General features: G+C 47.4%; 1 protein-coding gene across 1 annotated transcript in view; it reads left to right on the forward strand.

Moving 5' to 3' along the window:
* LOC115464414 (cystatin-like) overlaps positions 1-26,915 on the forward strand; it is a 65,492-nt gene that overhangs the window by 14,426 nt on the left and 24,151 nt on the right. Inside the window, exon 2 of the mRNA XM_030194796.1 lies at positions 26,081-26,194. Within this exon, the coding sequence (XP_030050656.1) occupies positions 26,081-26,194 (114 nt within the window). The remainder of the gene's footprint in view (positions 1-26,080; positions 26,195-26,915) is intronic.

Below are 26,915 nucleotides of genomic sequence, written 5' to 3' on the forward strand. Positions count from 1 at the left end.
CAGTGCTGTCGTCTTCGTAAGCAATTGGACCACGCGGTCTCCAACCATCTGGAGAAGGGAGAGATAGAAGCTTTGCAGGCCCAGTTGAGGATGTTGCAATATGATCGATACGCTGCTTTGCTTCTGGAAAGGGAATATGGGCATCGGTATTCCTCGGATCCTTTCCAGAATTGCAAGGTAGCAGTAGGACACAAGGTCATTTATGCTATGAGAGATGAAGCAGGGCAGCGATTGACGAACCAACGTTCAATCGAGGCCAGGGTCATTCGGTTTTACACCCAATTGTGGGGGAAAGAGAGCTTGGTTTCTAACTTCATGCTATCATACATGCAGAGTGCTCCAGGCTTGGAAAAGGTTTTGGAGAGGGAGATGGAACAACTGCTTAGGCCCATTACCATAGGAGAGGTAGATGATGCTATTGATACGCTATCAGCACGTACAACTCCGGGTCCCGATGGGCTGACCCCAGAGTTCTACAAAACATTCCGTGTGGTCCTGATTCCAGTGTTAGCTGCAATTTTTAATAATTGTTTGCAGAACGGGCGTTTGGCCCCTTCACAGCAGTGTTCTATTTTGGTTCTCCTCGCAAAGAAGGGAAATCTGGAACTTATCGAGAACTGGAGACCCATAAGTCTTCTGAATGTAGATAGGAAAATAATGGCCAGGATTATTTACAACCGCCTGGCTGGGGCAGTGGGTGGTCTCTTGTCCTCAGCACAGTTTTGCTCGGTGAAGGGGAAAGGGGCAGTGGAAGCAGTTTGTACCATCCGTGAAATAGTGGAAAAGAGTCAAGGTGGGACAAAGAGAAAGTATTTGCTGACCCTTGATCAGTCTAAGGCTTTTGACAGGGTGTCCCAGGAGTACCTATGGCTAGTGCTTCGGTGCTATGGGATACCCGACCAGTTTATAGGGTGGATCCAGACTTTGTATCGCAATGCAAGGAGTAGCATTCTGATAAATGGTTGGGTGGGCAAGAGCTTTGCAGTGAGGTCAGGGGTACGGCAGGGGTGTCCCCTCAGCCCCTTGCTGTACGTCCTTTCCTTAGATCCTTTCCTCAGAAGGTTGAGTGGAGGGTTTAGCGGTCAACTAGAGGGCATCTCTTTGGGTTCACACACATGGCGATGTGTCGCCTACGCAGATGATGTCACAGTAGTAATCAGTAGCAAGGAGGAAGCCGAGCGAGTTCAGACCTGGATGGCAGAATACACACAGGCTGCGGGGGCCCAGATAAACCAGGATAAGAGCTCCGCAATTTGGGTAGGACAGGGCAGACCAGCTTTCAAACTTCCCAGTCAGTACCCAGTAGCAAGGGATGAAGTACGGATCCTGGGTCTCTGGGTAGGCAGACAGGACTATGATACGATCAACTGGGAGAAGGGGCTGGGGAGAGTCGAGGAAAGGGTGGCCCAGTGGAAATCATATAAGTTGCGGTTTGTGGAAAAACTGCATGTCATTAAGACCTATCTGATACCCCTTCTCCTGTTCATATCCAAGGTCTGTTTACTGCCTATATCGTTACATGCCAGAGTATACAGCTTGTTTTTCCAACAGCTATGGGGGAACAGGATGAATATTATCCGGAGGGAGGTGACCTATTTGCCCAAAAGGGAGGGGGGGTTGGGAATGGTCAACCCTGTGGTACATTTTAGTTGTTTCTTTTTCCAACAAAATCTGGGAGGGGTCTTGCGGGAAGGGAGGCCGGCTTGGGCAGACTGCATGGCCTCCTGGCTTCAGCGGTACTTGAGGGATTGGGTGAGGGGAGGTCAGGCAATGCCCCTGCGAGGGAAGGCGGGATACTTGCCACAGTACATCTCACCTCTGTTGAGATTGGTGAAGAGATGGGGTATCACAGTACAGGAAATCCAGAAGGAGGACAGGAGGCAGCTACAACACCGCATTATTCAGACACACTTTTCAACACGTCTAGCCTTGAGGGACTGCCTAGGTCCAATACAGGAGGAAGGTCTGGCTTTCCTCAATTCATCACGCCTCCCCCGGAAGATCGCGGACATGGCCTGGCTGACTTTCCACAGCCGGCTTTATGTTCGAGCTAACATGAAAAATAGAAACAGCAATGATCGTAAGTGCCCGAGGGGGGAGTGCGTGACGGAGGATGAAACAATGGACCACTTCCTCCTCAAGTGCCCGTTCAATCAACAAGTCTGTCAGGCAGTAGCCCGCCAATTAGGGATTCCTTTCTTCCACCAGCTATCTTATGCAGAATGGGCCTATGGAGGGTTTCCAAAAGGAAAGGGGTGGTGTAGGGAGACACTGTATATCATCGCTGCAGCCCTTTGTTACTTCCTGTGGCAGGCACGCTGCCAAGCTTCATTATATCGGAAGTGGCTGTCTGTACAGGAGGTGGCAGGGGATGTGGTACATTTTGTCCAGCAGCTGGCAGTGAGGGAGAAGGAGCATTGTTCTGGACTACAGTGGGCAAGGCATTGGAGGGGTTTTTCGTTTCAGCCTCCCTGAGTGGGAGGGTTTGTTGAGGGGCGGGGGTTTGGCCAGTAAGGTTTTATTTATGTATTAGTTAGCGGGTTTTATTGCTTGTTTTATTGCTTGTTTGTATGCTTGGTTTGTCTTGTTGCAAGTTTCAATAAAGACAATATGACACACTCTGTCTCTCACATACACTCTCTCTCACACACAGACTCACACACACACTGTCACTCACACATGCACTGTCTCTCTGACACAAACACACACACACACACTCTGTCTGTCTCTCACTCATTCTCTCTCACATACACACTCCATCTCTCACCCACACACTCTCTCTCAAACATACACTCTGAGGAAAGGGGGGCATGGAACTCGGAGGGAAGGGGGGGCCAAGAACTCGTGGGGGAGGAGAGAGAGGGAGGGAGGAGAGGAGAGAGAGGGAGAGGAGAGAGGGAGGGAGGGGGCCTGCACCTTGGATGGAAGGGGGGCCTGGAATTCGGAGGGGAGGAGAGGGAGGGAGGGAGGGAGGGAAGGAAGGAGGGGCCATGGAACTCAGAGCCCCCCCCCCACACACACTCAACTCTCTCACATACACTCTCTCTCTCTCTCTCTCTCTCACACACACACATACACTCTGTCTCTCACACACACTCTCTCTCTCTCTGACACAAACACACACACACTCTGTCTGTCTGTCTGTCTCTCTCACTCATTCTCTCTCTCTCTCACTCACACACACACTCCATCTCTGACACACACTTTCTCTCTCTCACACACACACACTCTCTCTCTCTCAAACATACACACTCCGAGGAAAACCTTGCTAGCGCCCATTTCATTTGTGTCAGAAACGGGACTGTTTTACTAGTGTTTTTAATAATGAACTGAGGAATAGTACAGAATTTATTAAACACTTTGTTTTGTCGAATTGTTTTCCAACACTTCCTAGAAAAGTTCAGCCATCTTTCACATAATTTAGGGCATTCTTAAATAAGAAACACCTGACATAGGAATAAAGAAAAACACATGGTAAAACTTGCAGTTACCATGGCTTAATGGGAGACTGTACCCCACAGTAGCTGCAATTTTTAATACAACACCTAGTGGGGGCATTACCAGTATTTTCTATTGCAGGATGTGCATTAACATTCCCATTAACATGTGGTACCTGCTCCCAGTTATGATTTATGGTTTATTTAGTCTTGATATACCAGTTCTGACAGGCAGAACTGGGCAGTATACAATACAAACTGAAAAGAACTATGATATTTACAGGATAGAAATACACACACAAGGAAGCACATAGCGCTTCCTATTTAAGAAGCAGTAAGTGGTACTAACAGTGGTATTAACTCTGCATTAGTTAGTGTGCAGTAAGTGCAGATCGTTAACTGCCAAACTCCTTCCACACCCACTCTCTGTCCATGCCACACTTCTGACACAAAACCACATAGGTCCAGATTCTTTATATGGCCCCTAAAAAATCAGCGCGGAAAACATTTCCGCCTAAGCGTATTCTATAAACGGTGTCTAGATTTAGGCACGGTATATAGAATATGATTAGTTGATTCCAATGCCTAAAACTATGCACCTCCATTTACACCAATGAAAATGTGATGTAAATCCCGGTATGTAGATTTAGGTGCAGAGGGCCATGTTCTATAACAACACGCATAAATTTTGAAATGCCCATTTCCCCGCCCATAATCATGTCCCTTTTTGCCTAAATGCATTAAAATTTAAGCACAGTGTGTTACAGAATATGCTTAGGGAGGTGGGCGCGTAAATTCTAATTATTTCCAATTAGTGCTCATTATTGCTTGTTAAGAGCTGTTAATGCTGATTGGCTTGTTAAGCCAATTAAATTACGAGCATTGTTACAGAATGCGCTTGTCACGTCTGTGGCCGTGACCACCCTCATACTTACCCTGTTTCTGGGAGTCAGTGGCTGTGCTGGCTTCTGCTTGTCTCTGTGTCTGTCTCTGTCTTAGTTTCTCTCTGGCTCTGTGTGCTGATTGCCTTACTGGACCTCACCTGTGTGGGCTTTGCCTCTTCCAAGATGGCTGCCGACTTCTCTATGCCAGTATCCAAGATGGCTCCCGCTTGTCTTTCCTGTGGGCTGACTTCTCTGAGTGTCAAGCCTCTGTTTGGAAGCAAGGTGATTGCTGCAGCTGTGCCTCTGGTGTTGAAGGGCTTTATTAATCAATTAGAGACTGCAGCCCTTGCCTTTGCATTTCGTCTAAGGGCCCTGGTATGTAGAGTGCTCTGTACACTGCTACATTGTTTGCTCTGTGTGAGTTTCTAAGTTTGACCAGCTAGCTTGGGCACAGCTTTGCTTGTTAGTCTGTGTACAGCTTTGCTAGTTCTCTGTGTATGTTTCCAGTGTATGACTAGCTAGCTTGGGCAGAGCTTTGCTTGTTAGCCTGTGTACAGCTTTACTAGTTCTCCTGAGATTGCTCTGTGTATGTTCCTAGTGTATGACTTGTTAGCTTGGGCACAGCTTTGCTTGTTAGCCTGTGTACAGCTTTACTAGCTCTCCTGGGATTGCTCTGTGTATGTGTTTCTAGTGTATGACTAGTTAGCTTGGGCACAGCTTTGCATTGTCAGCCTGTGTACAGCTTTCCTGTGTTTGCTTAGTGTATGTTTCTTGTGTATGACTGGTTTGCTTGGGCATAGCTTTCCTATTAGCTTGTGTACAGTTTACTAGTCTTCTTGTGTTTAGCTTTCTGGTTTTCCCGTGTGTGTTTTCTTTTGCTTCTGGAGCTTCAGCCCTTGTTCAGTCTGTTGCCAGTACTCCTTGATACTGAAGCTCCAGCTATAGTCTTGTTCCTTGACCTGACCATTGCTTTGAACCTGCCTACTACCGGAACCCGGACATTCTCTGCCTGTCTGCCTTGCTTCGCCTAGGTGCCTGGGGCACTTCTGGATCCTGATTCCTGCTGTTCCTGTTTGCAAGTTCCAGTTCCAATTTTTCCTGTAAGTCCTGCCGGCTGCCCAAACCTGAGGGCTCAACCCTCGGGGAAAGGTGGCTAAGCGTAGGTGAAGCCTAGGTCCAGTGTGTTCCGGTCCAGCGGGTTCCAGTCCAGTGGGTTCCGCTCCAGTGTGTTCCAGTCCAGCGGGTTTCACTCTTGTATGTTCCAGTCCAGTAGGTCCACTCCAGTGTGTTCCAGTCCAGCGGCTCCACTCCAGTGCGCACCCATCCGGTGCGTTCCAGTCCTGTGTATTCCTGTGTAGGACTCCAGTCCAGGGTTCCAGTCCAGTCTTGTCTCGTCTCTACCTTGAAGGTGATCTTGCCTGCCACTGCCGCTCCACGGTAGTGGCCCAAGGACTCACAAACCCAGTGCTCCCGGGGAAGAAGCCTAACAGTACGCCAAGGTCCTCGAGAACGCGACAGGATGCAAAGGCCATGAGTCCGGCAAGACCATCGGTCCAGGTGGGCTGCCTGCCCATACCTTCGTTCCCTACGGACAATCCGAGTGCAGTTTCTGATTTTGCCTTTGATCTCCATGCCAGCCCAGTTTCTTTTTTGGACCCTTTTATGAGGCTTCGGGAGTACCGAGAGGAACTTCTGTCGGATCCAGCTTTGAAGGATGCTCCTGAAGCAGCAGCTGAAAGAAAGCGTCTCTGGTGGCGTCTGGTCCGCCATAGCCCAGTTTCTGATATGAATCCTGCTATCTTGCTCTGTGAGTACCGCCTCAGACTTCTGGAAGAGCCAGCTCTGCGGGATACTCCGGAAGCTGAGGCCGAAAGAAGACACCGGGGACTTCCTCCACTCTGGTCTCTTCAGCCGCTTCAGCCGCCTCAGCTGAGCAGCCGGCGGTACCATGGTGGGTTAGCTCCTGTTCGAGATTCCAGTCCACCAATGCTGAGTCCAGTCCGAGGAGAGTTTCAAGCGGAGCCTTTGAAGCCTGTTCGGGTGAAGCCTCCAGCTAAGCCTCTGAGGTCAGCCCGAGGGACGGTCCTGACCATGTCTCTGAGGTCAGGCCGAGTGAGACGTCGGACCAAGCCTCTGATTCCAGTCCAGCTAGTGCCGCCACCAAGACGCCTGAGTCCAGTCCAGGGGGTGCTTCATACCGAGTCCCCGCTTCCAGTTCAAGTAACGATTCCACTTGAGTCTATGAGTCCAGTCCGAGGGAAGCTTTGATTGAGCCTCTGATTCCTGCTCAAGTGGCGCTTCGGGCCGAGCCTCCAGTCCTCTTTCAAATGGCATGCCCTTTGAAACCTCTGAGTCCAGTCCGAGGGGTGCTTCTGATGGAGTCTCCAAGGCCTATGCGAGTGGCACTCCAGGTCAAGTCTCCAGTTCTTGTCCAAGTGACCCGTCCAGTCAAGCCACTGGGTCCAGTTCGAGGGGGGCTTCTAACCAAGTCTCCGGTGCCAGTCCACAGGGTGGTTCAGGTGGAGCCTCCGCTTCCAGTCCAGAGGGCACCTCCAATCAAGCTCCGAAGGCCAGTTCGAGTGGCGCTTCAGATCGAGCCTCCGATCCCTGTCCAAAGGGTGTTTTCTGCCAAGCCTCAGTTAAAGTTCCGTCCCTGCCAGGAGGCAGAGGGCGCCTCGAGTGCCTGTTCCAGCCAAGATCCTGATACCAGTCCGGGTCCCAGTCCCGGTACAGCTCCTGTTCAGAGTTCCCGCTCCAGTCAAGGGGTTGATTCCAGTCCGGGTCCCAATCCCGGCTCCGTGTTGGATGCCACTTCGGGCCCCAGCCCAGCTTCTGATGTTAGCTGGGGTAGTGGCTCCAGCCTTGTTTCTGTCATGACATGGATTTACCAAGAGGTCCAGGATATTGTGGGTTCCCTCAGGGAAGGGTTCCTTTTGAATTTTGTTCCTCTTGATGCATCCACGTTCCTGAGGTTGCCCCGTGGTGATTTGAAGGAGCCTCCTGGTCACAAGTTCTACTTTTGTCTGCCAGTTTTGAACTTCTTTGTGACTTCCAGTCCAGTGATCTATGTCTGGCTTTTGAGACCCATCAGGAGATTTCACCATAGTTACTCCTGGACACCCGAACTCCTCAGGGGGACCGAGAGAGGGGTCTTGAGGAGGGGGTACTGTCACATCTGTGGCCGTGACCACCCTCATACTTACCCTGTTTCTGGGAGTCAGTGGCTGTGCTGGCTTCTGCTTGTCTCTGTGTCTGTCTCTGTCTTAGTTTCTCTCTGGCTCTGTGTGCTGATTGCCTTACTGGACCTCACCTGTGTGGGCTATGCCTCTTCCAAGATGGCTGCCGACTCCTCTATGCCAGTATCCAAGATGGCTCCCGCTTGTCCTTCCTGTGGGCTGACTTCTCTGAGTGTCAAGCCTCTGTTTGGAAGCAAGGTGATTGCTGCAGCTGTGCCTCTGGTGTTGAAGGGCTTTATTAATCAATTAGAGACTGCAGCCCTTGCCTTTGCATTTCGTCTAAGGGCCCTGGTATGTAGAGTGCTCTGTACACTGCTACATTGTTTGCTCTGTGTGAGTTTCTATGTTTGACCAGCTAGCTTGGGCACAGCTTTGCTTGTTAGTCTGTGTACAGCTTTGCTAGTTCTCTGTGTATGTTTCCAGTGTATGACTAGCTAGCTTGGGCAGAGCTTTGCTTGTTAGCCTGTGTACAGCTTTACTACTTCTCCTGAGTTTGCTCTGTGTATGTTTCTAGTGTATGACTTGTTAGCTTGGGCACAGCTTTGCTTGTTAGCCTGTGTACAGCTCTACTAGTTCTCCTGAGATTGCTCTGTGTATGTTCCTAGTGTATGACTTGTTAGCTTGGGCACAGCTTTGCTTGTTAGCCTGTGTACAGCTTTACTAGCTCTCCTGGGATTGCTCTGTGTATGTGTTTCTAGTGTATGACTAGTTAGCTTGGGCACAGCTTTGCATTGTCAGCCTGTGTACAGCTTTCCTGTGTTTGCTTAGTGTATGTTTCTTGTGTATGACTGGTTTGCTTGGGCATAGCTTTCCTATTAGCTTGTGTACAGTTTAGTAGTCTTCTTGTGTTTAGCTTTCTGGTTTTCCCGTGTGTGTTTTCTTTTGCTTCTGGAGCTTCAGCCCTTGTTCAGTCTGTTGCCAGTACTCCTTGATACTGAAGCTCCAGCTATAGTCTTGTTCCTTGACCTGACCATTGCTTTGAACCTGCCTACTGCCGGAACCCGGACATTCTCTGCCTGTCTGCCTTGCTTCGCCTAGGTGCCTGGGGCACTTCTGGATCCTGATTCCTGCTGTTCCTGTTTGCAAGTTCCAGTTCCAATTTTTCCTGTAAGTCCTGCCGGCTGCCCAAACCTGAGGGCTCAACCCTCGGGGAAAGGTGGCTAAGCGTAGGTGAAGCCTAGGTCCAGTGTGTTCCGGTCCAGCGGGTTCCAGTCCAGCGGGTTCCGCTCCAGTGTGTTCCAGTCCAGCGGGTTTCACTCTTGTATGTTCCAGTCCAGTAGGTCCACTCCAGTGTGTTCCAGTCCAGCGGCTCCACTCCAGTGCGCACCCATCCGGTGCGTTCCAGTCCTGTGTATTCCTGTGTAGGACTCCAGTCCGGGGTTCCGGTCAGTCTTGTCTCGTCTCTACCTTGAAGGTGATCTTGCCTGCCACTGCCGCTCCACGGTAGTGGCCCAAGGACTCACAAACCCAGTGCTCCCGGGGAAGAAGCCTAACAGTACGCCAAGGTCCTCGAGAACGTGACAGGATGCAAAGGCCATGAGTCCGGCAAGACCATCGGTCCAGGTGGGCTGCCTGCCCATACCTTCGTTCCCTACGGACAATCCGAGTGCAGTTTCTGATTTTGCCTTTGATCTCCATGCCAGCCCAGTTTCTTTTTTGGACCCTTTTATGAGGCTTCGGGAGTACCGAGAGGAACTTCTGTCGGATCCAGCTTTGAAGGATGCTCCTGAAGCAGCAGCTGAAAGAAAGCGTCTCTGGTGGCGTCTGGTCCGCCATAGCCCAGTTTCTGATATGAATCCTGCTATCTTGCTCTGTGAGTACCGCCTCAGACTTCTGGAAGAGCCAGCTCTGCGGGATACTCCGGAAGCTGAGGCCGAAAGAAGACACCGGGGACTTCCTCCACTCTGGTCTCTTCAGCCGCTTCAGCCGCCTCAGCTGAGCAGCCGGCGGTACCATGGTGGGTTAGCTCCTGTTCGGGATTCCAGTCCACCAATGCTGAGTCCAGTCCGAGGAGAGTTTCAAGCGGAGCCTTTGAAGCCTGTTCGGGTGAAGCCTCCAGCTAAGCCTCTGAGGTCAGCCCGAGGGACGGTCCTGACCATGTCTCTGAGGTCAGGCCGAGTGAGACGTCGGACCAAGCCTCTGATTCCAGTCCAGCTAGTGCCGCCACCAAGACGCCTGAGTCCAGTCCAGGGGGTGCTTCATACCGAGTCCCCGCTTCCAGTTCAAGTAACGATTCCACTTGAGTCTATGAGTCCAGTCCGAGGGAAGCTTTTGATTGAGCCTCTGATTCCTGCTCAAGTGGCGCTTCGGGCCGAGCCTCCAGTCCTCTTTCAAATGGCATGCCCTTTGAAACCTCTGAGTCCAGTCCGAGGGGTGCTTCTGATGGAGTCTCCAAGGCCTATGCGAGTGGCACTCCAGGTCAAGTCTCCAGTTCTTGTCCAAGTGACCCGTCCAGTCAAGCCACTGGGTCCAGTTCGAGGGGGGCTTCTAACCAAGTCTCCGGTGCCAGTCCACAGGGTGGTTCAGGTGGAGCCTCCGCTTCCAGTCCAGAGGGCACCTCCAATCAAGCTCCGAAGGCCAGTTCGAGTGGCGCTTCAGATCGAGCCTCCGATCCCTGTCCAAAGGGTGTTTTCTGCCAAGCCTCAGTTAAAGTTCCGTCCCTGCCAGGAGGCAGAGGGCGCCTCGAGTGCCTGTTCCAGCCAAGATCCTGATACCAGTCCGGGTCCCAGTCCCGGTACAGCTCCTGTTCAGAGTTCCCGCTCCAGTCAAGGGGTTGATTCCAGTCCGGGTCCCAATCCCGGCTCCGTGTTGGATGCCACTTCGGGCCCCAGCCCAGCTTCTGATGTTAGCTGGGGTAGTGGCTCCAGCCTTGTTTCTGTCATGACATGGATTTACCAAGAGGTCCAGGATATTGTGGGTTCCCTCAGGGAAGGGTTCCTTTTGAATTTTGTTCCTCTTGATGCATCCACGTTCCTGAGGTTGCCCCGTGGTGATTTGAAGGAGCCTCCTGGTCACAAGTTCTACTTTTGTCTGCCAGTTTTGAACTTCTTTGTGACTTCCAGTCCAGTGATCTATGTCTGGCTTTTGAGACCCATCAGGAGATTTCACCATAGTTACTCCTGGACACCCGAACTCCTCAGGGGGACCGAGAGAGGGGTCTTGAGGAGGGGGTACTGTCACATCTGTGGCCGTGACCACCCTCATACTTACCCTGTTTCTGGGAGTCAGTGGCTGTGCTGGCTTCTGCTTGTCTCTGTGTCTGTCTCTGTCTTAGTTTCTCTCTGGCTCTGTGTGCTGATTGCCTTACTGGACCTCACCTGTGTGGGCTATGCCTCTTCCAAGATGGCTGCCGACTCCTCTATGCCAGTATCCAAGATGGCTCCCGCTTGTCCTTCCTGTGGGCTGACTTCTCTGAGTGTCAAGCCTCTGTTTGGAAGCAAGGTGATTGCTGCAGCTGTGCCTCTGGTGTTGAAGGGCTTTATTAATCAATTAGAGACTGCAGCCCTTGCCTTTGCATTTCGTCTAAGGGCCCTGGTATGTAGAGTGCTCTGTACACTGCTACATTGTTTGCTCTGTGTGAGTTTCTATGTTTGACCAGCTAGCTTGGGCACAGCTTTGCTTGTTAGTCTGTGTACAGCTTTGCTAGTTCTCTGTGTATGTTTCCAGTGTATGACTAGCTAGCTTGGGCAGAGCTTTGCTTGTTAGCCTGTGTACAGCTTTACTACTTCTCCTGAGTTTGCTTTGTGTATGTTTCTAGTGTATGACTTGTTAGCTTGGGCACAGCTTTGCTTGTTAGCCTGTGTACAGCTCTACTAGTTCTCCTTTGATTGCTCTGTGTATGTGTTTCTAGTGTATGACTTGTTAGCTTGGGCACAGCTTTGCTTGTTAGCCTGTGTACAGCTTTACTAGCTCTCCTGGGATTGCTCTGTGTATGTGTTTCTAGTGTATGACTAGTTAGCTTGGGCACAGCTTTGCATTGTCAGCCTGTGTACAGCTTTCCTGTGTTTGCTTAGTGTATGTTTCTTGTGTATGACTGGTTTGCTTGGGCATAGCTTTCCTATTAGCTTGTGTACAGTTTAGTAGTCTTCTTGTGTTTAGCTTTCTGGTTTTCCCGTGTGTGTTTTCTTTTGCTTCTGGAGCTTCAGCCCTTGTTCAGTCTGTTGCCAGTACTCCTTGATACTGAAGCTCCAGCTATAGTCTTGTTCCTTGACCTGACCATTGCTTTGAACCTGCCTACTGCCGGAACCCGGACATTCTCTGCCTGTCTGCCTTGCTTCGCCTAGGTGCCTGGGGCACTTCTGGATCCTGATTCCTGCTGTTCCTGTTTGCAAGTGTAAGCCACATGAAGACTAACTCAAAATAAATTTTTCCTTAGCTGTGCTCTATTATTACCATATTGAAAATGCGACCATACCATACCTCTGTGGTTATGTTCCACTAGTAAGTTAAAAGATTAACTGGCTTTCTTGAAAGGATTATATAACCTTTGGGTGAATGACTAGGAACACAAACATACTTATTTATTCAATATCACAATTCCTCATGTAAGGGAGAAGGGGGTGGAAGGAACACTGTCAGGAATTCTAGAGAGAGAAAGCAGTAGAACCAGAGGAAGGGACAAGAAGACCTATTTTATTAATACAGTTTAATAAGACATTTTACATTTGTTATAAAGCAAAGTTGAGGGATATGTGCCACTGCAGTAATTTTTTTTTCGAGGATACTGTGATGTATGTTGAGAAGTTGACCAGACTCAAGTCTACTATAATGGCAAATATGGGATAATGCATTTAAAAATGTCAGTGTTTCCAAGGTTTCCATAAACGTGCATATTGTTTATATTGATGCAGGACAGACTGTTTACTTAGAAATTCATTATTAAGTACACTCTACTGCATTATTTAGGACTCTACCAAACACTACTCACACTTATATACCTAGTGCCCCCCATGCCAACTCTGGGTCCCCCCTCCCCAAAAATGTCAGGTATGGCTATGCCCCTGCTGCGTAGTTGCCATGGGGTTTAAGTAGGCGATCCACAAGGCATTGAATGGTAGCTGGAGCTCCATAAAGGCCAAACAGTAGCACTGTGAACTGGAACAACCCCTGGGACGTTGAAAAGGTTATCTTCTCCTTGGCAGCTGGGTGAGAGGTACCTGACAATATCCTTTGGTTAGGTCCAAAGTCAAAATGTATTGAGATCCTCCTAGCCGCTCAGTGAGTTCATCCACCTTTGGTATGGGATAGGCTTCTAATTTAGAGAACATATTCACCTTCGAAAATCAATACAAAACCAGATGCTCCCGTTTGGCTTTGGTACCAGCATAATGGGAGATGACCAATTACTGGTTGATTCTTCGATAACACCCAGTTCTAGCATTTGAGCGACCTCTTTTGCCATAGCCTGCTGCTGGGCTTCTGGGTATGATAAGGACATTGCTGGACTACCACTCCTGGTTCAGTGATTATGTCATGAGTTGCAAGGTGGGTCCGGCCTGAACTCCAGAGAATATATCTTCATTCTGGTGTACCAACTGCTCCAGGTCAGCCTTCTGCAAGACAGAGAGCTGGTCATGAAAAGGAACTGGCAAGGACCAGATTCTGTCAGGACTTCTGGCCCAAAGTCGTCTCTTGACTGCAGTCATGGAGACCCAGTTCTTCAATAAATTAATATGGAAGATCTTTGCCTTGTCTCTCTTGTCAGGTTGGGCCACCTTATAATTGACAGGTCCAATCTTTACCACCACTTCATAAGGACCTTGCCACTTGCAAAGCAATTTACTCTCAGAGGAGGGTAAAAGGACTAGGACTCTATCCCGACTGGAAGGTTAGTTGTACCGCCTTCTGGTTGTAGGCTCAGGTTTGACCTGCTTGAGCCTTTTCCAGGTTGAGCTTGACGGCCTCACCAACTTTTTTTAGTCTCTCCTGCATGGTGAGCACATATTCAGCCAAGTTCCTTCCCAGACTGGGTTCCTCTTCCCAAGCCTCCCAAACCACATCCAGGATTCCCCTAGGTCTCCTCCCATATAACAGATCAAATGAAGAGAATCCTGTCGAACAGTATATATGGGAGTAGGGAATTTCTTCGGCCACAAACTTTTTCATTGTCTGTTTCAGAGTCTTTAAGTGTTCCATCAGACTGTCTGTCTGTGGATGATAAACTGCTGTCTGCAAGGTCTTCACTTTTAGCAAGGCACACATTTGCTTCATGACTCGGGACATAAAGGTAGTACCTTGGTCAGTCAATATTTCTGCTGGGATCCCCATCCGAGAGAAAAATTTCCACAGAGCATTAGGAACTATGGTAATTTTCACATTACACAAGGCAATGGCTTCTGGGTAATGAGTGGCATAAAAGAAGATGATCAAAATGTACTTGTTACCCCGGGTGGTGCGTACCAGGGGTCCTATGAAGTCCATCGCTATTCTCTCAAACGGGGTGTTGATAAGGGGCATGGGCACGAGAGGGGCAGGTGGAACCCTCGCAGGACTACTCAGCTAGAATGCTGGGCAGGATTGACAAAAGAGCTCAACTTGCTTGAATACACTTGGCCAGAAAAACCAGGCCAAAATCCGCTCCTGAGTCTTTTCCTCCCCCCAGGTGACCGCCTAACTGGTGACTGAGCTAATTGCCTGATCTGCCTATGGTAGGGTTAAGGGATTGACAGTTGCTCTACCTCTTTCCCCTCCAGGGTTTCCTTAGCTAGCAAGTTATTCTTTATTACAAAATACAGGAGTGCTACTTTAGAGGGGTCCTGGTTGCCCATGGGACTCCCATTTACTGAAACAACCATAGCTTGGGCTGCTGTAAGGGAAGCATCCTCTGCCCTTTTGAAATTTCCAGCAGCTCTCTCACTACTACATTCTGGTAGGCTGTTCAAGGAGTTGTGGTTGTCTGGCCCATCATCTTCCCCCGGGCTCTGAATCTTCATCTATGGCTGCTCTTAAATTCAGAGAGCACCACAGCTTCTCTAGCCACCGCTGGCAGCAGGGTTTGGGCAATTTTGGATTTTCTGTATACAAATCAGGGTCCTCCAGTGAGAAGGTCTTAGGAAAAAAAAACACCTCCTCCTTCTTCGGGCCACCAATAAGCTGGGCCCAGATGGTCCTGAAATTGGGAAAATCCCTGCCCAAAACAACTGGGTAAGGTAGCCAAGGCAAGACTGCAACTTCCAGATGAGCTTGCCCTACTGGAGTTTTGAAAGACACCTGAGTTATCAGATATTGTCTCTGATCACCATGTACACATGCCAAGGTCACAGTTTGCTCTGAATTCAACTGCAGATGATTGAGTATCTCTCTCTCCGACCAAGGGTCTTGACACTACTGGAGTCCACTAGTGCTTGGTACAGGTATCCTTCCAGCTCCATTTGTAGCACACAATTTCTGTTACCTGGATGGGAAGGTTCCACAAAATTGCAGTCATGAGTGGCTACTACAGTCACATCCAAAGCATGGTCAGTTATATCCTGACAGTATCTAGCTATGTAACCTCTTTCCCCACACCTGAAACAGGTAGAGGAGTATGGATCCTGTGACCAAGGTAAAAGTGTGCAGTATGTTTGTAGGGAAGTGGGCCTCCATCACTCTGATCCCTTCTTTAGAGACCCCTGGCTGGAAGGTGATTTTTGATCCACCTTGCTGTCCAGTATGGTTTTCTCCCTTTTTCTCCCAGACTTCCAGCCCGCTTCTTCTCTTTATAGAGTTCTGATTCTGGCTGTGCTTGTTAGAAAGCTTCAGCTTCTTCTAAAGCACTCTTGGGAGTCAACTTAGGGTGCCGCCCTACCACTGCTTCATAGGCAGGGGTAACCTTTCAAGAAACTGCTCCAGGAGGACAATTCTTGCAATCTTAGAACCTTTCTTTCCTTCTGGTTGGAGCTATTTTCAGATGATCTCCTTGTGTCAGTTGAAGAATCTTGGGGGGGGGGGGGGGGGATGGTTCACTTGTATGGACCCCTTCTTGAACCACTCCAATAGGCCTCTGGGGTGTAGCCTGCTCTTTCCAAAATGGCAGCTTTCACCTCCACATAAGTGGCCACCCCAGTGGGATTAAAATCTTGGAATGCCGTTTCGCTGCTACCAGTCAATAAATTCCCCAGATAAGCTGTCCACGATGCCTCTAGCCAACCACCAAAGTGGGCAGTTCTCTTGAAATTCATCAAGAAGTAGTCCGGGTCGTCTTCCGACACCATCTTCTTTAATACTGAAACCGGACGGGTTGCTTGCAGGCCGGGTGGATAGACACCACTTCCTGCTTGTTCTTGAGTGCTCTGTTGTAGTTGTACACCAGCTTCTGCAAAACACTTGCTGCTATATCGGTTTTTGCTGTTGCCATTGCTCGAAATGTGCCTGCATAAATTGTTGCTGTTGCTGCTTTTACAGGATCTCTTGCTGTTGCTGCTGGCCCTCCACCAAGGCATGGAGTAACATTTCCATGTTTTTGCTGTATCTTTAGTGGCCGGGACCATGGAGTCCACTGGAGAACAAAAATAAAAACTTGATTGTCCAGCACTAGCTATACATCCCTCCCTTTTAACCAATGTCCTAGCACAGTGGTGTTTATAGGACCAACACCCCAGAGGTCATGGATCCACTTCCTCAAACAGGATAAGCTCAGGATTCCACCACTGCCACCACATGTGATGCCCCGAGTGAGGGTTGAGGGTGGTTCTGCGCAATAACACAGCCGGACAAAGGAATATAAATAACAAGTGCTTATTTAATAGACTCCTGAGGCCTGTTATGTTACAGGACCAGGAACAAAAGATAAAACGCCTCTGTAGTTCAATAAGCAGTAAAAAGCAGCCCTCAGGCTGTCAAGGCCTGCACACAGTCTGTGGCTGGTAGGGCGGCCCTGTCCCAAACACAGCCTGCGAGTCTTTCTCAGTAGTGCTCTATTGGTTCTGGCTCCAGCCAGACCTCAGAGCAAGGCTTGTTAGTCTCAAACAAGACGCAAAAGCAGCTTACCTCAGCCAGGTCACAATTCTTAACCATAAGTGGTGGTGGCATACACTGGGGTTTCAATTCCTTCTTCTTTCTGGGCCTTCTTAACCTCAGTCAGGCCTGTCTTATATACTTCCTGGTCTAGGCTCCACTCCACCTCCCAACTTACTTCCTCCTGGGCGGGACTAATACTCTTAAGCTGGCTCAGGTTGTCTTAGGGACTATTCTTAAGGGTGAGAGGCAAAGTTCTATAAACCCTACGGTTACCATATATCCGGTTTTACTCAGACATGTCCTCTTTTTGAGGACACTGCGGGGCATCCAGGTGGGGTTTGCCATGTTATGGACCACTTATGGATCCATTAACTTTGCCAACCTCTGAAATTCAGTATCAACAGCTAGCTCTGGTAACATCATATTATGGGACTGAACTATATACGCTGCTTATTATACTAGCAGTCACCCCTGCCATGTGACTATTCACAATATTTACTGTTAAACAGTTCACACAACTTGCACATTGGCAGCTAACAAATATACAATGTCTCATTACAAATACACCTTCTCACTTGCTTGAACATCTCTGTAACCTTCAGTCTTAATAATTTTTGGTAATTCCTTCTACATAAAATTTCCCAAGAATGATTTGGAGATTTCTACCAACTTCTTCACAATTTTACTCCATACAATTAAAAACATAACTTTAAACCTTTATCATTGTGGTTTTCTGGGTAAAGAGGTTTGCTACAAGCAAGCCTCTGCTTAAAATCATTAGATAGGCAGGCTTCATTTATGGAAAAACAAATTAAGGACAAATAAAATCACATCCGCATCCTATTTTCAACAATTCAAAACATTTAAAATATGGGCGCTATTTTCTTTTCAAATTAATTTAGCACCTTATAAAATTATACACTTGCCTTAAGAATATCAATTTATTGCTACTTCTCCTTTGGTAATTATCTTTGAAACTATGAATAGGTTAGACGAGAATCCCCGCAATCCATCCTACAATGCATGGGAAAGGGAAAACACATTCAAATATAAACACTATTATACAATTTACCTTTATAGTTGGACAAAAATCCCTTCTAGACATACAATTTCATAAAACAAAAGGAATGAAGGAAGAACATTCTCAAAAACCCTCAATTAAAACCTATACCACACAACACAAATATATATATATTTTTTTTTTCCAAATGTCCTCTATTATCAGTCAGTGTGGCAATCATTATTTACACCAATCTAGACAAAAAGTCTGGGAACAGCATATACCTTACACTAAGGTAGTTTAGCTGCTTAAACAGCATAAAGAATGCCTTGACATGTGACATGTGCTAATAAGTCACACTCACACACCCTTTGCAAAGGTATTATGATCAGAAATCTCAATTAAATTTACCTATTCTCTCATGCAGGGCTGGTCTTAGCAACTGCGGGGCTCTGTGCAGACCAGTTCAGTGGGGCCCCCTAGTCCTGCCCATTTGCCTAGCTCCACCCCCTTGTCCAGACGCACCCCCATTGACAAGGTTTTTTTTTTTAATTTATAAAATTTCAAATAAAGACAAATCGAGCAATCTTGTACAGAAAAACTGATTCAAATAAGCAGAATGCTATCATAGGAAACCTAGTATTAAGCAATGGAAACAACCAATTCTCATTACATAGAGGAGACTAAAGGAAAAATATTAATTAAGTAAGATAAAATCCAGGTATGTGGGCAGCAGAGTACTTTCAAATTCCCCTTTTACTGTACCACACCAATCCAGAGAGGCAACACTGGAGATCCCCTAGTAACAAAAAATGATGTGAAATGCATAGGTTCTCAAAAAAACATATTTCACTGAAGACAAAATCACAATACATTTACAGGGGAATTTTAAGTAGAACTTTGCAGTCAGTTAGCTCACCCCAGGACACAGAAGCAAAATTTGCTTTCTGTACTTCTGAGTCTCCTTGGAAATATCAGGAAACATACATATCTTCATTCCCGTAAAGAATTTCTCAATATTTTCTCAGAGAAGAATACACATTCACTTTCTCTGACCCTCACACACAAACTCACTGTCTCTAAAAAACACACATTAAATATCTAATTGTCTATGAGAAACACACAGACACTCACATTCACACTCTCTGTATCTCTGAGGAACACACACACGTTTCCTTTCTTTCTGACTCTCTTCTTTGAGAAACGCACATGCACTGTCTCTCTCTGTCTCTGAGAAACACAATTACAATTTTAAAAATTCTCTTTTTTGTGTGTTTGAATCTAACTCAGCGGAACTTTACAATCTATTCAGCAATGGCGGCAACAGTGAAATAGATCATGGGGCTGCACTGCTTCCACTCGTGGCTGACCTGCTCTGTCCCGGAACAGGAAATTATGTCAGAGGAAGAGAGGACTGGCAGCCATGAGCAGGAACAGTGTGGCCCCGCAATATTTTCCTTTTTTTGCTGCCACTGCTGAAATATCAGCTGCAGCAGGGGATTATTGGGTGGGAGTGGGGAGAGCGGTGGGCATCTGAGCAGAGCCTCTGGGCCCCCTCTGGGCCCTCAGGCACTACCAGGTTGCCCGGATGGTCAGTCCGCCCCTGCATTCCTGAATTACAAGTGCAGCACCATTCGGACCAATAAGGGAATTGAAATGATGGTCGGGTTCATTCAAGGAATGTACAAGTATACATAACCCCCTAAATTTCTACCAAAGGTGGTTACACCTTTTCACATTAATATGGAGATAGTGTTACATATCTGTTATCCTAAATTTCACAAACACCAGCACGAGAAGAAAAGAATCCAACAAAATCCATGTAGCTGTTTGTCTCCTTTCACTTAGTACTGACAAAGAGTTCACTAGCTAGCAATTTGGCTAGTGTTCTGTATTTAATTGTGTTTTGAGCACTGAGCAAACTGGTAACCCTTGTGCTAGGGAAGGGAAGCAGGAAGTGCATAAATTCCCTATCAAAATTGTACATTTAGATAAAAAAGTATGAAGAGGAGTTTCTAATACCAGAGCTGTACCAACCAAAGCAAAAGATTAAAGAAAAGCCTTATTGCAGTAGAGGGGGAAGGGAATTCTTATGCATCACCCTTAGCTCAACATTAGCTGTCCGTCTGTGCCCATGCAGTGGAAGCGGCCTGGGAGCAGCTGGCTGAGGGTAGGCTGCAACTGTATCAGGATCACAGGAGGAAAGGAAGCATCCTGCCAGCCTAACCTGCTGAGAGCACCTGAGGCTGAGTGCTGATCAGTTCCTTCCAGGTCAACAGGTTCCTGCAGGCTGCACTTCTCTCTCTCACACAGTTTTTTTCACATGGCTGAGCCAGAAGTGCAGCTGTGATTGATCAGGAAACCTGTCTGGCGCCTAAAAGGGCTCTTCTAATTGGCTGGGGTGATGACGAAAGACTGCTGCTTCGTCGTCACCCCAGCCAATTAAGAACAGCAGACAGGATCCCTGACCAATCACAGCAGCTGCACTGTAGCTCAGGCTCATCCACGCGAAAAAACAGTGACTGTCTGCTGGTTGCCAGTGCACCAACTAGGTAAAGGGGCTGGGAATCATTGCGGGGGCAGGGCATTCCAAGGTTGCGAGGGAAGACGACGGTTCTGACCACCAATGCTGCGGTGCCCCTGGGAGCGAGAGGCCCTTTGCGGCCGCCCCTGTCACTCTCCAGCCCTCCCTAACCCCGGGGGAGGGGGATCATCTGGGGGGGGGGGGGGGACCGGAGGTCCAGCAGACCTCCAGCCCCCCTGTCGCTGGGGGGGGGGGGGGTTGGTTGGTCACCAGGGACCTTTTGCTGGGGGAGTTAGGGGGGCTGGAGAGAGAAAGGTAGAATGAGTTCTGACAGGTGGAAAAGTTAGTGAGAGTGCCAGACCACAGTGACACGTCCACATAGAACATTTAACAGCAACAGCCACACTGGTGACATAAAAACAAACAAACGAGACACTGTCTGTAGATAATTCTGAGCACAGACTGTTTTATGTTATCTGGGAAATCTGTTGTGTCCCTGAACTCTCCACACATGGACGGATGTGGTCCCATTTCTTACAGGATTTTTTTTTTTTTAATAACTGAGGTCCTCCTACCTCCTTTTGTTGGCGCCAGGGAAAGGCCCATCCTGTGTGGCTCAGAGGGAGTTAAACTGCCCACATTCTCCACAACTATTGTAGAACTACCAATAAAAAACACTAGCCTGTGCTCAATTTAACAACTGTTTAATGATATATTGATATATGAGAACATAACATACAAGTCTTAATGGCAGACAAGATATCTAAATTCTGGACAGAGGCCAGTTCCTTATATAGAGCATTTGGCATCTTGAACACAAAAGGATCAAAGGAATACATAAAAAGAAAGATTCATCATTACTGGAGCATAGGTTAGTTTACTAATGACTATATACACACATAATTTATAGCCTCTGTGATAGACTCCTTCACCCCTTGACTATTAGATTACACATTATATATTGGAATCATAAATTGCTCCCCAAGTAAAGATACAAATGACATACAATGCTTTTCCATTCCTAAAGGTCTCTGGATCACCTAACATCTTACTCCGCTTTTCATAGTTAAATAGTGAAGTAATACACATTCAGAAACTGGTCATACTGACTAAATTCTAACCTACTATTAAAATATATTTCTAAGGTAGAATTTTTTCCACACCTGTAGTCTAATATTACCTCTCTTTATGCAAATGGGGGGCAGAACACTTTGGGTGTGAGGAACTAGATTGGGGGAGGGGCATATGAGAGAGAGAGAGATTGGGTGAAAGGTGGGGGATAGGATGAGAGAGACCGGGTAAAGGATGATGTAGTGGTAATGTCAGAGAAAGAGAGAAAAACTGGGTGAAGCCTGGAGGAAGAGAATGAGAGGACATATTGGCAGAGCCGCTGAGAGGGGGGCAGGCCTGGGCCTCCAAGGGGGGCCCGGCGCTGCAGTCCCACCCACCCGCGGCTCCGTCGTTGACCGTCCACCACCGGGCCAGCATTGAAATCACAGAGCCTCACCGCCGTGTGAAAGCACAGCAGGCAGCGGCAGATCGCCTCCCTTCGGGCCTCCTTCCTTCCCTGTGCCCGCCCTCGCCTGACGTAACTTCCACGAGGGCAGGACAAAGGGAGGGAAGGCCCGAAGGGAGGTGATCTGCTGCTGCCTGCTGCGCTTTCACATAGAGGTGAGGTGCTGTGATTTCAATGCAGGAGGCCCAGCCTGGTGGCGGACGGAGGGGGGCGGCCTTGCCCCGAGCCCGGCCCAGTCTCTCGGCGGTCCTGCATATTGGAGAAGACCCAGGGTTATGGTGATACATGAAACAAAGCAATTGCCTCTTTGCTTCACCTATCAAGTAGGTGATGTCACACAGTTGACACTATGTTTCAGGAAGGGAGACTGCTGGCTTTCTGGCAATGATGTGTAGTGGTATCTTAAGAAATTGATTTACTAAACGTTCTTTGCCTATACACCCAAAACTGGAAATGATCCTTAGTAAATTAATTTCTAAAAAGAGCTGCTGCTGATCCTGAAGGAGATTCCCACCTCCCCTTACTCAAAGTTCAGTAGGGACAATGTTGGATGTGGGGTGGAGGAAGCCTCAGCCACTGACTTACATAAGTACATAAGTAATGCCATACTGGGAAAAGACCAAGGGTCCATCGAGCCCAGCATCCTGTCCTCGACAGCGGCCAATGCACCTGGCAATCTTCTCAAACGTACAAACATTCTATACATGGTATTCCTGGAATTGTGGATTTTTCCCAAGTCCATTTAGTAGCGGTTTATGGACTTGTCCTTTAGGAAACCGTCCAACCCCTTTTAAAACTCTGCTAAGCTAACCGCCTTCACCACTTTCTCCGGCAACGAATTCCAGAGTTTAATTATACATTGGGTGAAGAAATATTTTCTCCGATTTGTTTTAAATTTACTACACTGTAGTTTCATCGCATGCCCCCTAGTCCTAGTATTTTTGGAAAGCGTGAACAGACGCTTCACATCCACCTGTTCCACTCCACTCATTATTTTATGTACCTCTATCATGTCTCCCCTCAGCCGTCTCTTCTCCAAGCTGAATAGCCCTAGCCTCCTTAATCTTTCTTCATAGGGAAGTCGTCCCATCCCCGCTATCATTTTAGTTGCCCTTCGCTGCACCTTTTCCAATTCTACTATATCTTTCTTGAGATGCGGCGACCAGAATTGAACACAATACTCAAGGTGCGGTCGCACCATGGAGCGATACAACGACATTATAACATCCTCACACCTATTTTCCATACCTTTCCTAATAATACCCAACATTTTATTCGGTTTCCTAGCCGCAGCAGCACACTGAGCAGAAGGTTTCAGTGTATTATCAACGACGACACCCAGATCCCTTTCTTGGTCCGTAACTCCTAACGTGGAACCTTGCATGACGTAGCTATAATTCGGGTTCTTTTTTCCCACATACATCACCTTGCACTTGCTCACATTAAACATCATTTGCCATTTAGCCGCCCAGTCTCCCAGTCTTGTAAGGTCCTCTTGTAATTTTTCACAATCCTGTCGCGATTTGACAACTTTGAATAACTTTGTGTCATCAGCAAATTTAATTACCTCGCTAGTTACTCCCATCTCTAAATCATTTATAAATATATTAAAAAGCAGCGGTCCTAGCACAGACCCCTGAGGAACCCCACTAACTACCCTTCTCCATTGTGAATACTGCCCATTTAACCCCACTCTCTGTTTCCTATCCTTCAACCAGTTTTTAATCCACAATAGGACATTTCCTCCTATCCCATGACCCTCCAATTTCCTCTGTAGCCTTTCATGAGGTACCTTGTCAAACGCCTTTTGAAAATCCAGATACACAATATCAACCGGTTCCCCTTTGTCCACATGTTTGTTTACTCCTTCAAAGAATTGAAGTAAATTGGTCAGGCAAGATTTCCCCACACAAAAGCCGTGCTGACTTGGTCTCAGTAATCCATGTCCTCGGATGTGCTCTGTAATTTTGTTTTAATAATAGCCTCTACCATTTTCCCCGGCACTGACGTCAGACTCACCGGTCTATAATTTCCCGGATCTCCCCTGGAGCTTTTTTTAAAAATCGGCGTTACATTGGCCACCCTCCAATCTTCCGGTACCACGCTCGATTTTAAGGATAAGTTGCATATCACTAGCAGTAGCTTCACAAGCTCATTTTTCAGTTCTAGCAGTACTCTAGGATGAATACCATCCGGTCCAGGAGATTTGCTACTCTTCAGTTTGCTGAACTGCCCCATTACGTCCTCCAGGTTTACCGTGAAGTCAGTAAGTTTCTCCGACTCGTCCGCTTGAAATACCATTTCCGATACCGGTATCCCACCCAAATCTTCCTCGGTGAAGACCGAAGCAAATAATTCATTCAGTCTCTCCGCTACGTCTTTGTCTTCCTTGATCGCCTCTTTTACCCCTCGGTCATCCAGCGGCCCAACCGATTCTTTTGCCGGCTTCCTGCTTTTAATATACTGAAAAAAATTTTTACTATGTTTTTTTGCCTCAAATGCTATCTTTTTTTCGTAATCCCTCTTGGCCTTCTTTATCTGCGCCTTGAATTTGCTTTGACACTCCTTATGCTGCTTCTTGTTATTTTCAGACGGTTCCTTCTTCCATTTTCTGAAGGCGTTTCTTTTAGCCCTAATAGCTTCCTTCACCTCACTTTTCAACCAGGCCGGCTGTCTTTTGGACTTCCGTCTTTCTTTTCTAATTCGCGGAATATGTATGGCCTGGGCCTCCAGGATGGTATTTTTGAACAGCGTCCACGCCTGTTGTACAGTTTTTACTCTCTCAGTTGCCTCCCTAAGTTTTTTTTTTACCGTTCTTCTCATTTTATCATAGTCTCCTTTTTCAAAGTTAAATGCTAACATATTTGACTTTCTGTGTACAGTTACTTCAAGGTCGATATCAAAACTGATCATATTATGATCACTGTTATCACTTCTAAGCTTTTGGGCTGGCTCCTAGATTCAGTGAAAATGTGCTGAAACCTGCCTTAACGGTAGTATTGAGAGACTAGGGAGCTTTGATGATAGGATCTGCCAGGCAGGAGTGTATGGGGATTGCTCCTGTATTACAAAACTGAAAAACAGCCAAACCCAATCTCAAAGGGTCATGTGTGATGAATGTACAACAATAAATGACAAACAGGAAATACCCTCAGAAACCAAGGTCACTGCCAAGGTCTGACCATCAAGACACTGATATCTATATAAGATTTATGTGCCTGTGATCTTATCTCTTTCATGGGGTATATTTCCCCATATCTTGTCAATAGAATTGATTCACAATGAAACCACAACTCGGGCATTAGGCACTCACTCAGACATACCTACTTTAGCTGTCTCATTGCTGGCTTAATATCCCACACTCCAACTGGTGACTTTCAACGGGGCCCAGATCGTTTCGCCCACTTCAGGGCTTCGTCAGGAACCACTCAACTTAAGCATAATTGTTGGGGTATGAATTTCTATCTGTCCAAACTTCTTGGAGACCAGCTGAATTCAGAGCTGGTCTCCAAGAAGTTTGGACAGCTAGAAATATATTTTCTCATTGGCCAATGGTTCCCTGCCTGTCTGCTAGAGTTCTGTATAACAGCAGCTCTGAACTTTTCACTCTCTTCCCCCTAATTTCCCCCTCCATTTTGCTTTCTTTGTTTCACTGTTATCTCAGGCCTAGTGTGACCTTGAACTGGTAAGCTTGTCTGCCTGCGGTATGTGTGGACTTCTCACCCCCCTTTTCCTCCCCCTTCTCCTGCTTAGTACAGATTCCTTTGTGCAATGATTCAAACAGCTAAGATACAGTAAAATGCTTTCTTTTAAAGACACCTTAGCTAGGGACTATTATATGAAAATGCCATATATTTCAATATTTCTTACACTCTTGCCCTGAACCCACTAGACCCCCAGGGAGTTAGCAGGTAGATCTGGAGGGACCTAAACAGGGTTGCCAGCTGGGAAAAATTTTCCCAGCCTGAAAAAGCCGTAAACCCGCCCAAAAAACGCCCGTAGCCAATCCCCGTCTTCCGCGTCACCGAACCCCGCCCCCGCGTCACTAACCCCGCCCCCACATCACATAACCCCGCCCCTGCGTCACTAACCCCGCATCCCACGTCAATAGCCCCGCCTCCCACATCACTAGCCCCGCCCCCTATTTCATCCCTTACGTCAACCCCGCCCCTGAAAGGCTTCTATTGGTCCAGTGGGGTTGTCGTTGAAGGGCTGTTCAGGACAGGGTGTTGTCATTTGGTGGGGTCAGGGTGAAGGGTTTGTCAGTTAAGGGGATAGAAGGAGGGGGCAGCTCCTGACTGCAAGTGTTAGCCTCTTTCAGAAGTAGCCTGGTGATAAGACTTTAGGCTGACAGAAGCCTCTCCTGCCCACTTAAACCCTTTTGAATATCTTAGTCTCTGGCTTTTATTGTTCCTTTCTTTGCCTGAAACATGAGATGTACATACCAAGTGTGTTAGGTATAAGAAAAGTTGTGTATTATAGAAAGCTTCAACTGGCTAACATAATACATTTTGCCTCCTTTATAACAAGTTCCCTGATTTTGCAGATTGTAGCAGGAGTGAGATATGCTCTCACTGCTCAGATTGCTCAAACAGCCTGCAGAAAGTCAGATTCTGCACCTGAAAATTGTACCAAGAGTGAATTGTCGACATTGTCTCAGGTATGTAAAATTACCATAGAAATATGGTGATGTAAGTGCAAATAACAACTGTCTCTAAACAACTGGATCACGTTGTGCCAGTTCAGATCTTGGAATCCTGTCCAGTTGAACTTGCAGACTCAGGGCTCTCTCCTTAAGACTCCCAGAGGGCAGGGCAGATGGAAGGGGATTAGGAGCCAGATGCATTAAACCTAAAGAGCCAGCAACATGGTTTGTAAACTAGTTCTAGCTGGTTTAGTGAGCAAATAGTAAAATGAGACATGCACAAAAGAGTTCTCCGAGTCATTTTCCTGCCATGGTAGCAGCTAATGAAAATGGAATGCAAAGCTATTATAATGAGCTAATTACTATTATAATGTGCATGCAAGGCGATACACAGCCGTTTCCGACCCCATGCACAAAAGCAGCCCCTACCTTTACCGTGGAAGTTTAACACGAGGTCTGGAGCTGTTGGTTCTTCATTGTCACAAGTAGCAGAAGGGGAGAAACAAGGCAGGGAAGATGGAGCACAAAAAAAAAAAAGAAGTACACCATCTTCTTTGCATGTATGAAAGCTGTGCCCAGGGCCGTGCTGATACAGTAAGGGCGCCCCGCGTCTGTCTGCTCACTTGCAAAATCTTTCACCTGAACTTGTGATTCTCCTATCTCTGCTGCCCTCCCCTTTTCATGCAAAGGAGCAGTATTAATTGAGGCAGGCACGCTCTTCAAGTTACATGAAAAT

Source organism: Microcaecilia unicolor, chromosome 3 (genome assembly GCF_901765095.1).
Source record: "Microcaecilia unicolor chromosome 3, aMicUni1.1, whole genome shotgun sequence".
Taxonomy (NCBI): domain Eukaryota; kingdom Metazoa; phylum Chordata; class Amphibia; order Gymnophiona; family Siphonopidae; genus Microcaecilia; species Microcaecilia unicolor.